This window comes from Homalodisca vitripennis, chromosome 2 (assembly GCF_021130785.1).
Source record: "Homalodisca vitripennis isolate AUS2020 chromosome 2, UT_GWSS_2.1, whole genome shotgun sequence".
In the NCBI taxonomy this organism is placed as follows: domain Eukaryota; kingdom Metazoa; phylum Arthropoda; class Insecta; order Hemiptera; family Cicadellidae; genus Homalodisca; species Homalodisca vitripennis.
Genome location: NC_060208.1, coordinates 3,042,197 through 3,060,000, shown reverse-complemented (window position 1 = coordinate 3,060,000; position 17,804 = coordinate 3,042,197). Strand labels below are relative to the sequence as shown.

The 17,804-nt window shown below is 31.5% G+C and overlaps 1 protein-coding gene across 5 annotated transcripts in view; it reads left to right on the top strand.

Annotated features, from left to right (window-relative positions):
* The window catches only part of LOC124356050 (WW domain-binding protein 2), a 66,174-nt gene that overhangs the window by 19,350 nt on the left and 29,020 nt on the right, over positions 1–17,804 (top strand). For 3 of the 5 annotated variants that reach the window (XM_046807212.1, XM_046807208.1, XM_046807210.1), the window contains exons 2-3: positions 7,154–7,328; positions 15,100–15,271. In XM_046807212.1, coding sequence (XP_046663168.1) covers positions 7,154–7,328; positions 15,100–15,271 — 347 coding nt within the window. The remainder of the gene's footprint in view (positions 1–7,153; positions 7,329–15,099; positions 15,272–17,804) is intronic. The other 2 variants (XM_046807209.1, XM_046807211.1) reach the window with 1 other exon arrangement.

Genomic DNA, 17,804 nt, shown 5'->3' with positions numbered 1-17,804 from the left:
TAGGTCAAAAATTAAGAAAAAATATTGTGGTATTCTCCAACTAAACTTGCATTTGTTTTATCCTCATGTTTAATCATAGAAGATGACACACATGACAGAACACAAACACTTTCACCAAATTGAATCTGAGATCGTAAGATATATCCTAGAGGAAATGTTTTTTATTTTATCACAATGGTATCATATTTCTCAGGAATAAGATGCATAGATATCATCTTCAACTGAGATTAGTTTTATAACTTTTAGTGGTAAGGTAAAAACCTGTTTTCATCACACACACACACACATAATTAGACATAATTATATTTTTATGTCTAATGAAATAATTAGACATTTTGGTAATAGCATCGTATATGAAAAGAAACCTAAATTTAAAATGAAAATTGTAGCTTTTTTAATAAGTTAACAAACATTTCATTCTGTGGTTTTATTTATGTATTTTTGTTGCTATTTATTTATGTAATATAATTCTTGATTGTGTACTATTGTTGCTACGTAATTTATTTGTTAATATTACAGTCTAATATCTTGTTAAAACCAAATAGTGCTATTTGTTTTTTATTGCTGAAATATTTATTAGAGTAATGAATTGAGTTGCTATTGCATTTTATTGTTCATTAATGGCATAGTTTATATTGTTGTTATGTTCTTTCAGAGTTTATATTGTTGTTATGTTCTATCAGAGTTTATATTGTTGTTATGTTCTGTCAGAGTTTATATTGTTGTTATGTTCTGTCAGAGTTTATATTGTTGTGATGTTCTGTCAGAGTTTATATTGTTGTTATGTTATTCAGAGTTTATATTTGTTTTACGGTTTTATAGTTTATTTATAGTTATTATATATAATTTATTGTGTATATCTGTTGCTTAATTAATTATGGAATTCTAAGTTTAGTAAAGTTTAGCCGAAAGTATTTCTGCTTCCAAACAGAAAGTAACGCTGGGGAAAAATCGGTACATGGTCTTGACTGTGTGATAGGCATGAGAGCTGTTGTGTGCTCTAGTGGTAATATTCTTGTTTTCCATTTATTTGTTAATTATAACATTCTTTTTGCATAATGAATTCGTCAGGCATTGTCACTGTTCTGTTTTCTTTATTGTTATTGTTATTTAGATGTAAGATTCTATTTATTGTTATTTAGGTATAATATTCTATTTATTGTTATTGCTGTTTATAAAGTATTTATTTATAAACTATTTCTCTATATATTTTAGTGATAGATGTAATATAGAGTACTGAGAATGTATAAATAGGTATATATTGGTTATAGTATTAGGCATGCAATTTGGAATATTAATATGGAAGTAGGCACATAGAATGAAAATTGGTTTAATTACTGAGTAGTTATAATGCCCACACACGCCATTTCTGGTGTCTGGGTTATCTTTGCATGTAATTATATTGTACATTACCGAATAAAGGATTTCTGACTTCTGACACACACACACACACACACACACACACACACACACACACACACACGCACGCACGCGCGCGCACACACACACACACACACACACACACACTTTTCCAAAAGGCAGGCAAAGATTGATTACTTTTCATCTATGGTTGATAGGGCAAATGGTGATTCAAGGAAATATTGGGACATTGTAAAAAGAATAGTGAAAAATAAAAAAAGTAAACTCAGTAAATTAATGGTAGATGGCAGTCTTTTGGAAATAGAGGGCAATGAGCATATGATAGCCAATAAGTTTAACGACTATTTTACAAATATTGTGTTGGATTTAAGATCAAAAGAATTCGGATATGACCTATTCCTTGAGGATCAGTCCGAATATAACTATTTTTTCTCAAAATTTGATTTAATCGATAAAGAAGTATTCAATACCATAGTAAAAATGAAAAATAAACCAAGTTGTGGCATTGACGGAATAAATATTATAACTATTAAAGAGAATATTAACGTATTTTGTCCTTTACTTTGTAATATCTATAGAAAATCTTTTTCCCAAGGATTGGTTCCAGACGATTTCAAGATAGCTTCTGTGACACCCGTCCTAAAGTCTGGTGACCCGTCAGAGGTGTCATCGTACCGGCCGATTTCAGTTATTAATACTATAGCAAAGATATTTGAAACAATCGCTAAAAATAAGTTGCTGGACTATTTTAACACTAGGTTACTTCTCTCGGAACACCAATACGGATTTCTGCCGGGCAAGGGGACAGATTTGGCACTCGAGAAACACATTTCTAGTATAACGTACTCAAGAAACCAGGGTAAATGCGTACTGGCCGTGTATCTTGATTTTCAAAAAGCTTTTGATACTCTAGATAACCATATACATCAATAAATTAAGAATGAATGGCATAGGTGGTGCTGCTTTGGACTGGCTCATGTCTCTGTGTACTAAAAGAAGACAGATGGTAAAGATTGGTAAATCGTATAGTGAATCTTTAGAACTGCTTTATGGAACGGCTCAGGGTGGTGTACTTGGTCCAATTATTTTTCTTATATACATAAACGACCTATTAAAACTACCTTTACATTCATCAGTCTTTGCATATGCTGATGATACTGCCTTAGTGTGCTCTGCTTTCAACAAAGAGACACTAAAACTGAGGATTAAAGAGGATCTGAGTGCGGTGTCGGAGTGGCTAATTAAAAATAAACTTTTAATCAATATTTCAAAATCAAAATGTCTTGTTTTTTTCAATCAATCCAATGATAAAGATTATTTAAGAAATTATTTTAACTTAGTTTGTCATTCACATTGCTGTATGTATGAGTGTACCTGTTCCAGTATTGAGGTTGTGGATAGTGTGAAGTATCTGGGCTTATATGTTGATAGGTATTTGAAATGGGACCACCACATCAACTTTCTATCGAAACGGCTAAGGAAAGTAAATTACTCTTTATACCATCTTAAGCAGCACCTTAAAGATAAACACATGAAGCAACTGTATTTTTCTTGGTTTGAGAGTATATTAAGATTTGGATTAATACACTACGGTGGAACATTTAAAACAATTCTAAATCCAATAATAATGACGCAAAAACACGCATTACGCATAATGTTTGGTTTACAAAGAACAAACCGAATTAGCCATATTTTTAAAGAACATAATATATTAAATTTTGACCAGCTGTATAAGTTTTGCTTGTTAATGCATGTACATAAATATTTAGATCACCATAAAATCAAAGCCGTAAATAGAACAACACACAGTTCCAGGTTTTATCAACTTGAATTGCCTCTTTTTGGTTCAGTTTCCTCTAGATGCCAGTTCTGCTACATGGGCCCAACACTTTTTAACAAGTTCATAGCCTATTATGGCAATGAATTATTTTTTGAGAAAAAGCCTAAAGTAAAAATGAAAGCATTAACTTATGTCACTGAAAGCGTGCCAGATTGAGAGCAGAGTTGCTTAAATCGCCCCATTTTTTTATTTAGTTATTCATTATCTTTTCTATCATATACTTTTGTATTTATTATTGAATAGAGCATACGTGTTCTATGCTAATTCACTTTTACTGTACTTGTTATAAGTTTATAGTTTTATATCGTTGTTATTATTTATTTGTTATAATATCTATAGATTTATCTCGTTGTTATTATTTATTTGTTATAATATCTATAGATTTATCTTGTTGTTATTGTTTATTTGTTATAATATCTATAGATTTATCATAATGTTAATTATTTATTGTTATTCATACATTTATTATATTGTTACTGTTCATTTGTTATGTATTTATGGATTCATATGTTGCTTATTTATTATTATACATTGTTGAAATTAGAGTTATTGTATAGGGTAATTGTGCGGAATCGGTGCGAGGTAATTGATTAACAATTTCATGTGTAGTTTCAATGTATCTTTGTGGAATATTTAGCGTTGTTAATGCATAGCACGATGGATTATACAGTAAATACCTCAATTCTTACAGTGAAAGTTTAAATTTCAGTCTGAAAAAAATCAACAAATTTCTACTTGTAATATAGAATGGACTGTTGCATGAGGACTGCCAGCACCAAACAGTAATGAACAATAATATAGTTTAAGATGTTCCCGTGCGCACCTTGCATGGTGCATTGGGAAAATACATTGTGAAATTATGAAATTTTTTGAATAAAGGTGGTTGTGAACTGTGAACTGTTCACACACACACACACACACACACACACACACACACACACACAACACACACACACACACACACAGAGCTATGTTTATTACTGGTTTAATACATTTTAACAAAATTTACATTTTTGCTAGTTAAATTATATATATTATAAAGTTGTTGAGATGAATATTAATCTTGAGGGAATAAGTGTGAAATAATTGTATTTGTAAACTTATATCCACAGCATGTAAGCAAAACAAACAAATAAACTTACATTTTAACCAGTTAAATTATATATTACTAGCTGATTCCCGCAGCTTCGCACGCTCTACGTAAGCTTTGCCCGTGTATGTGCACTTGTGGTACGAGTCAATTAGATTTCCAACGCCGATGTAGAGTTTGCCTTGTTGCCACGACCAAGAAAGTGTCTGTATATTTATAGCTATTGTACATGTACCTTTACTTCATTATAGAGTAGTCTAACACTCAAGCTTAAAACTCAATCAGAAATTTATTTAAAAGACAAATATACATCAAAACTTAGCGCCTTCAAATAATGTTTGGCTATTTAATATACGTAACTGTCTCGTAATTGCAGTTTATAATGTGCAGGCACTTTGGAAACTTTTATCTTTTGCAGCGTCACCTAGTGGAGTTACATCAGTGGGCATAGCTTATAAACCTTCTCCGTGTAAAAATACATACACATACAAATTTTCATAACGATCGTTCAAATAGTTCACGATTCCATAAAGGACACACAAACATTCATTTTTATATATACATAGATAAAGTTGTTGAGATGAATATTAATCTTGAGGGAATTAATGTGAAATAATGGTATTTGTAAACTTATATCCACAGCATGTAAGCTAAACAAACAAATAAACTTATATTTTATACACTAATAAAATTTGTATTTTATAAGCTGTTTTAAAGGAAACTTCAAACCATTTAAACTAAGTTCTTTATGTCAATACTTTGTACGCTAACATTGTTCTTGGTAGGACATTCATTGTTGTCGTTCCTTCACCTTCCTACCTTCAGGATGTTTAGTACATATTCTTTATGTCAATACTTTGTACGCTAACATTGTTTTTGGTTGGACATTCAATGTTGTTGTTCCTTCACCTTCCTACCTTCAGGATGTTTAGTACATTTTCTTTATGTCAATACTTTGTACGCTAACATTGTTCTTGGTTGGCCATTCAATGTTGTTGTTCCTTCACCTTCCTACCTTCAGGATGTTTAGTACATATTCTTCATGTCAATACTTTGTACGCTAACATTGTTCTTGGTAGGACATTCAATTTTGTCGTTCCCTCACCTTCCTACCTTCAGGATGTTTAGTACATATTCTTTACGTCAATACTTTGTACGCTAACATTGTTCTTGGTAGGACATTCAATGTTGTCATTCCCCCACCTTCCTACCTTCAGGATGTTTAGTACATTTTCTTTATGTCAATACTTTGTACGCTAACATTGTTCTTGGTTGGACATTCAATGTTGTTGTTCCTTCACCTTCCTACCTTCAGGATGTTTAGTACATATTCTTTATGTCAATACTTTGTACGCTAACATTGTTCTTGGTAGGACATTCAATGTTGTCGTTCCTTCACCTTCCTACCTTCAGGATGTTTAGTACATATTCTTTATGTCAATACTTTGTACGCTAACATTGTTCTTGGTAGGACATTCAATTTTGTCGTTCCCTCACCTTCCTACCTTCAGGATGTTTAGTACATATTCTTTATGTCAATACTTTGTACGCTAACATTGTTCTTGGTAGGACATTCAATTTTGTCGTTCCCTCACCTTCCTACCTTCAGGATGTTTAGTACATATTCTTTACCATAAACACAAATTTTGTCTTTACAGTATTTATTAATTAATATTTACTTAATTGTGCTGTGATGTTTGGTAGGTGAGAGAGTCTAAAACATATCTTAAGATAACACTCCACTGAAAATTTTTGTCTTATATTGGTTGTACATTATGTATTAGTATTAGCTATATCTCAAGGGTTTTTCATTTTACCATCATGCAGGTGTTGTAACTGATCGACCATCTTGCACTGACCTGTTTGTCTTGAGAGTTTTGCTGTGTAAGACTAAGTGAACTGGCTGTCTGTCTGTGCAAGCCCCACCCACTGAAGGTCTACATTTAACATCTCTTTACTGAACTCTCATTGTATTAATGTATTGACATAGTACCATTTAACATTTGGATAAAATGGGAAAGAACTTATTTTATAAAATATATAACATTCTGTACTTGTTTGGATTTGTGATTTGTATATTCATTGATAAAATTAGAGCATTACTAATTGGTGACCTTTAATAGACACACTTGTGTCATTGAAATAGTGTTGTGTCTAAGAGAATAATCAGATTAGACAGATGATTGGCTCAAGCTCAATAAGATAGCATTGGTGATGAATCATAAATTGAGTGAGTCACCTCACGGTATTAGTCTACATGTATATAATTCCTGTCTTATTGCTAGAGAAGAATACAATCATGAACACTGTGATGGTACATTATAATATTGAATTAAAAATTATATTTGTTTATTTTTACTCCCTTATTCAAATTAATTTTTTGTTTATTGATTGGAATATATATGTATATAATTGGATGCTAAAATTTTATATTTTCTGAAATATTTGTTTATGGTTTTATCCAACACTTCATCTAGGGGTTTACTTAATATTATTGGTTCTACTGTATGAGGCTGATGATTTGGTGTTTACGTGAGAATTTTTAAAAATATGTGTTCTAATAATTGTGATTGATATTTTGTTGTTATTGGCCTAATTATTGTTTTACCTAAACATGTCATGTTTTATGTTGTAAAAAAATTATTTATAGAGATTCTAGCAATTTTTATTACATTTTCCCCACTAATAATGTAACTACTTAAAACTCTCTTTACAAAATCGATATTAATTTGAATTTTGTGAGAAAATGCAATTGAAATCATGGAGCTCCAAACAATTCTCAATCAGTGTCTAGACAAAATTTTGCCACTATGACTGACCGAGTGTGGTTGCTCTGTCCTCAGCATTCTGCTGTTCTCGGACAATGTTGTGATGGAGTTTCACGGCCAGGAGGCGTCTGCGTTCCGGGGCAGTAAGACCGGCCGTCTCTATCTCACTACACACCGTATGATCTTCAACAACAAGAGCCTCAACGATCCCATGGTCTCCTTCAGCTTTCCCTTCTGTACCATCAGTGAGGTAACTTGAGATTAGTCCTGCAGTAGTTCTTAACATATCTTTCAGTCCTGAAGCCAAGAGTCAATTTGTACCAACCACAGGAATGCAGTGCATAAATTAGCTCTACATGTTGTGCTTACCTCTAATAGCTAGATTTTAATTGTTTTAATGTTGTTATTGAGTGTTATTATTAGCAATTTGTTTTGTTTTGATCTCCGTGGTAACATTTTCTATTCATGATAAATATTTCATGCAACTTGCTTTTATATTTTTAACTATTTTTGTGGTTATTTTAACATTATTGTTATTGCTTGATCTTGTTTCCATATTTATATATGTTAATACAATATAATTGTATCCCTACAATAGACAATAGACAATAGACTTTATTTTCATATTCATCAAGAACAGAGACAGCGTCAAATCTTAAAAAGTATAAGTTAAAACATTTTTGTTAACTTTTATTAGTAGGTGTTGATGGTCATAAATTCTTCTAGGCTGTATACAGTCTTTTCCACTAGCCACTTGAACATTTTCCTCTTCAAAACTTGTGGGCCAAGGTTCTTAAGTTCTCCTGGTAGCATGTTGTATAACCTGGCACCTGCATAGGTTGGCTTCTTGGCGAATAGAGCTGATCTGTGGGCTGGCAGATTGAAGTCATTGCCATGTCTTGTTTGGCGTTCATGGATATCACGGTTCCTCAAGCAGTTTTGTCTGATAGCCAGTAATATTACCTCCGTAATGTAAATAGACACCACTGTGAGTATGCCCAAGTTCTTAAAAGCATCTCTACAGCTTTCTTGAGGATTTAAATCAGCCATGATTCGCACTGCACGCTTCTGCATAACTAGGACTCGCTGAAGGTTGGTGATAGAAGAGCCCCCCCAAAGCACTATTCCATAGCGAACATGTGTCTCGAAAAGCGCAAAGTAAGCGATTCTAGTAGCTTCTGGTGTGCTAATGTGTTTAACTCTCTTTAAAACAAAAAGAGCTGTGCTGAGTTTTGAACACATTATGTCTACATGTTGATTCCATGAGAGACGATTGTCAATTGTGACACCCAAATGCTTTGCAGAGAGCACTTGTTCTAGGTCCAGTGGCAAAGATACATAATCTTTATGTCTTCCCCATATGATGCATTTGGTTTTGGATGCATTGAAAATCAGATTGTTGTTCAGGCAGTAGTGCTTAGCTCTAGTTATAGATGTGTAGGTGTCAATTTCCAGTGCCTGCACCGACTTGTTGTTTGTGACGAGGACAGTGTCATCCGCGTATGACACTGGATAGCAACCCTCCCCCAAGTGCACCTGAAGGTCTCCAATGAAAAGCACAAACAGTACAGGCCCCAAGACAGATCCTTGAGGAACACCTCTTTTAATTTCCATCGGTTCGGATGTTTCAACTCTGATATTTCCCTCAAGAACCTGTCTGATCTCCACTATGTTTCTTCTACCCTGCAAGTAACTTTCAAACCACTTTAGTGCTGTACCCTTAATGCCTAAAGAGCTAAGTTTTGTCAATAATAATCTGTGGTTAAGGCAATCGAAAGCTTTGCTTAGATCTAGAAAAACACTACAAACATTTTTTCCCTCCTCAAGGTTGTCAATGAGGTGCTCAACCAAATCAATGAGGGCACTGGTGGTTGATCTTCCCGATATGAAGCCATGTTGTCTCTCTGGTAGGTTGCGATTTATCTCCAAATGCTGTGTGAGACGTGTCAGTATGACCTTTTCCATGACTTTTGACACTGTAGGAATTAAAGAGATGGGCCTGAAATTCTGCACTTCCTTTTTATTACCTTGTTTGTGCAGAGGGTACACTTTGGAGGTTTTTAGATTCTCAGGACATCTACCCTGAGTTAGGGATTTGTTAACAATACTGGCGATTGGTATACAAACTTCATTTCTGCAGAACTTTAATATTTTGGAATTTATCCCATCTACTCCAGTGGATGTTTTGGATTTCATAGAAGAAATAACTTTCAGTACCTCCTCTGATGTTACCAATTGGAATTCGTTGAGTGCTGTTTCGTAATGATCTCTTGGCTCCTCGATCACTGAAGTTCTGGGAGAATTGTTATTGGTCAGAATATCCTCCGCTGTAGTCGCAAAGAATTCATTGAAGTATTCTGCAATTTCTTTCAGGTCTTCAACTGTATTACCATTGATATTCAACTGCCAGACTGTTTCTGAGTCCTTTTTTTTCGCTTTCCTTTCACTGTTGACAATCTCCCATACAGCCTTACTTTTGTTACTTGCCTCAGCTATTCTTTGTTCAAACTTTGTTTTTCTGAGTATTCGCAGCTTCATATCATATTCCTTCTTCTTTTGAAAAGCTATATATTTGTCCTCTTCCTTTTTGCTGAGTGCACATTTTTCATTAGCTCTTATGAAGTCTGCTCGCAGTTCATCTACTTCTGTGTTGTAAAGCGTATGTTTTCTTTTGTTAATTCTTGATTTTTTAAGGGGGCATGTGATGTCTAGTGCTGTTGTAATTGTACTAATGAAAACTGAGTATGCCTCTTCTACTGTAGGTGCTGACTCGACTCTTTCCCAGGAGTTTAATGCAAGGAGGTTTGATAGGTTTGAGAGATTGTGAAAGTTGAAAATTCGTCTGGTCATGTTAATAGGTCTTTTTGCTTCACAGTCTACTTCAAGTTTGCAGAGCTGTCCTGTATGATCAGAAAGCGAGGTATGGATAACCTCAACGTTAACATTCCCCAAGTCCAGATCGGTGCATACTACATCTATTGAAGTAGCAGTGGTGGAGGTTATTCTGGTTGGGGGCAGAGGAATCCTTGTTATGTTGAAAGTGGCAAGCATTTCACTTACTGCAGTTTTTTCTCTTGATTGTGTCAGACTATCAACGTTAAGGTCCCCCAGAATACAAATTCCATTGTTGTTATTTGGAATTTCTTCCAGCACTTGAGTCATCTGTGTAAGGGCCTCCTCAAGTAAGGCAGAGGGGGGTCTGTAAACACCCAGCACATATAAGGTTTCCTTTTTGCTTAGATGTATTTTTATACCTGCAATTTCACATAATAACTCAATACTGTGTTTTTCTGAGAGGATACTTTCAACTTCATTAGCGAGGTTGTCTTGCTTGAATATAGCTGTGCCCCCTTTGAGATGATTTTCTCTACAGAAAGCAGCAACCAGAACATAGTTAGTCAAGCAAACATTGTTGAGTATTAGGGAATTTAGACCATGCTCAGTTATGATTATGTATTAAAATTGTAAATAAATATATATTTATTTATATAACCGGATAGTCTACTCAGCCGTCAAGTGAGAGATTCGGGTTCAAGTCCTGGTGGGATCAAGTACTTTTTGTGATTCAATGTTTATAGAAAAAACAAACAAACAAAAATATATGGTGGTTCCAAACTTGATTTTTGGACAAACCAAAAGTAAATAAAAATTAAGTACCTTGAATAAATCTACAAAAAATAAAAATAAAAACTGATACTCTTATTGTATATAAATATATAAGAAATTTTAATTATTTACAACATACTGGAGGTAACATAACATCAGTTTTATAATCTCCGTAAATGAATCTATGGGAACTAACCGGAATATTATACTCTCTTAGTGTGAACTTCTACATTTCTAATAAAAAAATCTTTAAAAATTATAATGTTGACACAACATCATTCGAAAAAGTTAATGTAAAATCTAACTTGAATGAATACAACGTTCTGAATGGAAAATAATTAAAACTTTATACAAAAATTATAATGTTGACACAACATCATTCGAAAAAGTTAATGTAAAATCTAACTTGAATGAATATAACGTTCTGAATGGAAAATAATTAAAATTATAATGTTGACACAACATCATTCGAAAAAGTTAATGTAAAATCTAACTTGAATGAATACAACGTTCTGAATGGAAAATAATTAAAACTTTATACAAAAATTATAATGTTGACAAAACATCATTTGAAAAAGTTAATGTAAAATCTAACTTGAATGAATACAACGTTCTGAATGGAAAATAATTAAAACTTTATACAAAAATTATAATGTTGACACAACATCATTCGAAAAAGTTAATGTAAAATCTAACTTGAATGAATACAACGTTCTGAATGGAAAATAATTAAAACTTTATACAAAAATTATAATGTTGACACAACATCATTCGAAAAAGTTAATGTAAAAATCTAACTTGAATGAATACAACGTTCTGAATGGAAAATAATTAAAACTTTATACAAAAATTATAATGTTGACACAACATCATTCGAAAAAGTTAATGTAAAATCTAACTTGAATGAATACAACGTTCTGAATGGAAAATAATTAAAACTTTATACAAAAATTATAATGTTGACACAACATCATTCGAAAAAGTTAATGTAAAATCTAACTTGAATGAATACAACGTTCTGAATGGAAAATAATTAAAACTTTATACAAAAATTATAATGTTGACACAACATCATTCGAAAAAGTTAATGTAAAATCTAACTTGAATGAATACAACGTTCTGAATGGAAAATAATTAAAACTTTATACAAAAATTATAATGTTGACACAACATCATTCGAAAAAGTTAATGTAAAATCTAACTTGAATGAATACAACGTTCTGAATGGAAAATAATTAAAACTTTATACAAAAAATTATAATGTTGACACAACATCATTCGAAAAAGTTAATGTAAAATCTAACTTGAATGAATACAACGTTCTGAATGGAAAATAATTAAAACTTTATACAAAAATTATAATGTTGACACAACATCATTCGAAAAAGTTAATGTAAAATCTAACTTGAATGAATACAACGTTCTGAATGGAAAATAATTAAAACTTTATACAAAAATTATAATGTTGACACAACATCATTCGAAAAAGTTAATGTAAAATCTAACTTGAATGAATACAACGTTCTGAATGGAAAATAATTAAAACTTTATACAAAAATTATAATGTTGACACAACATCATTCGAAAAAAGTTAATGTAAAATCTAACTTGAATGAATACAACGTTCTGAATGGAAAATAATTAAAACTTTATACAAAAATTATAATGTTGACACAACATCATTCGAAAAAGTTAATGTAAAATCTAACTTGAATGAATACAACGTTCTGAATGGAAAATAATTAAAACTTTATACAAAAATTATAATGTTGACACAACATCATTCGAAAAAGTTAATGTAAAATCTAACTTGAATGAATACAACGTTCTGAATGGAAAATAATTAAAACTTTATACAAAAATTATAATGTTGACACAACATCATTCGAAAAAGTTAATGTAAAATCTAACTTGAATGAATACAACGTTCTGAATGGAAAATAATTAAAACTTTATACAAAAATTATAATGTTGACACAACATCATTCGAAAAAGTTAATGTAAAATCTAACTTGAATGAATACAACGTTCTGAATGGAAAATAATTAAAACTTTATACAAAAATTATAATGTTGACACAACATCATTCGAAAAAGTTAATGTAAAATCTAACTTGAATGAATACAACGTTCTGAATGGAAAATAATTAAAACTTTATACAAAAATTATAATGTTGACACAACATCATTCGAAAAAGTTAATGTAAAATCTAACTTGAATGAATACAACGTTCTGAATGGAAAATAATTAAAACTTTATACAAAAATTATAATGTTGACACATCATTCGAAAAAGTTAATGTAAAATCTAACTTGAATGAATACAACGTTCTGAATGGAAAATAATTAAAACTTTATACAAAAATTATAATGTTGACACAACATCATTCGAAAAAGTTAATGTAAAATCTCACTTGAATGAATACAACGTTCTGAATGGAAAATAATTAAAACTTTATACAAAAATTATTTTGAATTTTCCTTTTTTTTAAGAATTAACCCGTTTTGGGCGAAAGACGTGCTCTACATATCCGACCGTTCTGTGGACCAAATGCCAAAAGTCATGCGCTAATCGTCCTTTGTTCACCGTTAGCAGTTACTGTTTATTTTGTGTTTTTACCACTAGAATGCGCTTGGATGCCCTCAGTCACATTTGGTACAGTATTGTTGTCGCAGTAGTAGCTTAAAAATAATATCAGCTGGAATGGTATCAGCTGTTACTAATGTGATCTTCAATTTCACTTTCAATTTGTTTGTAATAAATTGCGGTCGGTCGCGTTTGTGTTTTGTAGTGGGTGATAACCGTATGTAACGTACCTGACATTTATCAAACAAAATTAGTCTCTTAAGTAACAAACAAAATAATATAATATCTTTTTATCTTCAATAAATATTTATTATTATTTATTCTTATTTAAATAAGAGTGTAGAATTTTTGTTGTGGACAAACTAAGTAATATTAAATCAAGATTGCATATATGTTCATGATGTACACTAAAAGAAAATTTCATAAAATTCTAAACATTGACTTGATAAAAAAAGAGACAGTAATGTACTTAGATTATTTATAACTGTACACAACTTAATGGAATTGAAGTGACAAACATCAATATCATAATTTCTTTTTTTTCCCAAAATTTACTTACATATATATATATATATATATATATATATATGAAAATGAATATGAATATGTTACACAATGTGTGGATATTATAGATGACAGAATATATAGATCAATGTAACTGTGACCAAGATGTTGCTGACCTTGGTTGAGATGCATGTTTTGCAGCAGTTATATAACCACCGGGAGCCAGCCTAGGATCTGATTGCAGGAATTTCTCCTTGCAGAGCAAGTTTTTGTGGGACCTCCATTTGTTGTGCTACGTATTTTTTTGTTTAGGAAAAGAACAAGACAATTTAATTCATAAAAGTGAAATGTGCTTGAAACTGCAACTACAATGAAATAATACAACATGCACTATTGTGATGAACATGCTATAAATATGAGTAAGTTTATTATTTTTTTAAACTTCCTTATAAAATGTACTAATTATATAATATTGCCAGTTTTATAATCAATTAAAAAAAATCACAGTCTAAATTGACGTTTTAATTATCAAACAATTAACTAGACTTTATAAAACATCACCTTTATAACCTATACAACAGATGTTTAGTAAGTGTGGCCTTTAGAAATAAGCTTTTAGTAAATCAGGCATTTATATACTGTGTGTTACAAATTTTATGCCTACTGAAGGGATCTTGGAACCTATATGAGATAACAGCAAAGATTAAACGGACAAAGTTACGTGTAATAACAAGTTCCAACGAATTGATGTGGTCAAATTGATTATTGGTTGTGTGGTTGACTCGCTGACCTTGATAAAATTTTTCATTATAATACTTAGAACTAGATGAAATTTCATTCAGATTTCATGTAAAAACGTTTCAATATAGCTACTAATAAGAGAGCTGTGACAGTTTGAAAATTTTGACCAAAAACAGTTTGTTGAGAGCAGCGAGTAAACAACGCAACCAATAATCAACTTGACGACATTAATTTGTTGGACTTGTTATTACGCACAACTTTATCCATTTAATCTTTGTTGTATCTCTTATAGTTTCCAAGATCCCTTCAGTGTGCATATAATTTGGAACACACGGTATATAAAACCTCTAACAACACTTTCTTTTCTCCAGCAAAATGTGCTCTTCCATTTTTATGAGTGATAGTTGCTGTTTTATCTGAAAGTTCTATTACTTTGCAAATGTGCTTCATGCAGGAATTCTATCATCATCTCAACAGAAATTGATAATTAAAGTTTGTTTATATTGATTGTGTCACAATAAATGTGTAAGAGATTCTTTTACTGGAGAGTTGTTACTTCCTCATATGATCTAATGTCTTTCCAGATGGAACTAGAACAGCCTGTATTTGGAGCGAACTACATCAAGGGAAAGGTGCGAGCACAGCCTAATGGCAATTGGGTTGGCGAGGCAAAGTTCAAGCTGATGTTCAAGAAGGGAGGTGCCATCGACTTTGGCCAGGCGATGCTCAAGGCGTCCAAAATGGGTAAACGCAAATGTAAACAACTGCTGAACCTAGTTGCTATTGTAGATTGTCATTAGCTTTGCAATACTGCATGTGTTAGTGTACACGGACTCGAATTACCTCAAGCGGATGTAGAACAGACGCTAGTGCATTAGTGAAGTGACATTTCTGCTTATGACATTTTATTGCTGCAGAAACCACCACACATCAGCTGTGCATTTTTCAATTTGTTGTTACCTTTGATCAGCAATCTGCCTCTATCAGTAGTGTTAATTGGATGTCTGTTCCATTCGAGTTTAGTATCGATCAGTAAATTGTACAATAAGAAGGGCACAGATGTTTTAATTTAAAGCGTGCAAACTAAACCATATCGTTTGATACAACTAACTCTAATAATGGTTTAAAGTTTTATAGTAATTGTTTTGTAAGTTTTACAGTATGGTTTAAATGGTTAAAACAGTAAAAATAATCCCTGATACTAAAGTAAACACATTTTTTACTTGCTATGGGAAAGTGGCATGAAACATGCTTCAGAAATTAAGGTTGTTTGTATAAAGAGGCTTAAAACAAAGATAATACTGAATCTTAATATATCTAAATTAACTAAATTTCCTCTTTAGTTTTTTCTAACTTCAGCAGCAGCAGCAGCCCCCCTCTTCATTTCACGTTACATTTTTCATATAACATTAATGATCAGAATGTCGTGATATCTCTGACTAACCGATCTTTAAAACTGGTGTTTACTACAGATATCTGGATTAACTTTTTTGATTGAAGTTCAGTTTTATAAAATCTCAACACAAAAACAATTGAGATGTTCGATAATACGTCTTAGATTGCTGCTTGTAGAGATGGGCAAATCCATAATATTCTAATCTCAAATCCAATTCCAAATCAAATATATTTCTGTTCTCAAATTCCAAAGCTTAATAGCATAATTTAGTCTATGATTTTTTTAACCACCAATCCAATTCCTACCATTCTTAAACGTTTCTAGACTGTCTGATAATATAATATGTAATAAAAGAATATCATCATAAAAGAGTTTTGCAAAGGTTGAGGGAAATAGTTTTTTTATTAAGAACTAAGTCATATCCCTTACCTCATACTTTCGTGGATTACAATATGGACTTCCAGGATATATACTTTTAATGTGCAACAAATATAGACTTAAATTTATATCACATAACATTTAATTTATTTGGAAAATTTCAAACAGTCCCTAGTCATGGAATAAAATTTGACCATAATATATTTTACAGATTAAATATTTATATAACTATAAAACAGCAGTTGACATCCATGCAGAAACACAATGGGCACAAGGCATTACACAAACATATGCAGAGTATTATTTGCAAACCCATATTTAGTATTTATGTGTGACTGCCAATCAGCCGATAATCAATGATGCGGCAGATCTCCACGAATTTAATTGTCAAATCTCATTGATCGATTCTTGAATCCGAATCTTTATTGAGGATTGGAAACTCGGTATTCGGCTTAAACACATCACTACTGCCTACATTCTACAAATACGATATAGACACTCAATATCTCTGCCAATACTAATCTCCTGTAGTACTCAGGAGATCCTAATGGAGAATTTTGGTTATGGTTTTTAATTAAACTGAAAAAATATTGAATAGGACATTGAAAATGTGAAGCATTCAAATATTTGGTAAAAAAATTTGTAACAGAAAACAATTGTTTTTCATTTGAAATTTAAAGAAATTACAAAGTAAAAACATTGCTGCAAGTCAATGGTTCTTACAATGTTTCTGAATAATACAATAAATTCATTCTTAGGTCATCATGTAGCTACTTGGATCTCTAAATCAAATTCAGAAAGTATGAATTAACTATTAAAGACTCTCAGAGAGCAGTTTGAAAAATTTTAAAATAGTAGTAAATGTTATTAAAACAACACTTTTCCAATATAATTTTTTTGACAAGGCCTTTTGAAACCAAACTTTTAACCAGCACTTTAAAACTGTTATACATTTGACTAAAGATACAGATAACTTATTAAACAATTTAATTTGTATAAAAAGATTACTACATTTAGTTTTGGTTAATTTAACTGGTAAGAATTGTAACAAATGCTTTGTTCTAGTAGGATAATCATGGGTATCCTGTCTAGTTGTACATTTTTCAAGTTGTTCCTTTATACTTAAAAAACAGTAAAATATATATTAAAATAGTCATTATTTTTAGCTCTCCAAAAATTGGAACTCAGGTCTTTCTTTTTTAAACCTTTCTCATAACACTTAATGCATTTTTTTGCCATTTCAATACTCTTACTGCACTACTACTGTTTCCCCATAGAGTTATACCATAACTTAAATGTGAATGGAATAATGCATAATAGGAGGCTAGAAGCATATCCATAGTACTACAATGTTTCAATTTACTTAAGAGGTAGACTACTCTAGATAATTTTTTACACAATTGATCTATGTGATGTTCCCAACTTAATTTGCTGTTGAGATATACTCCTAATAGTTTTACAGGTTTACTAACTTCATAATTCCTAATTAAATTAAATGGTATTTTCTGTCTTTTG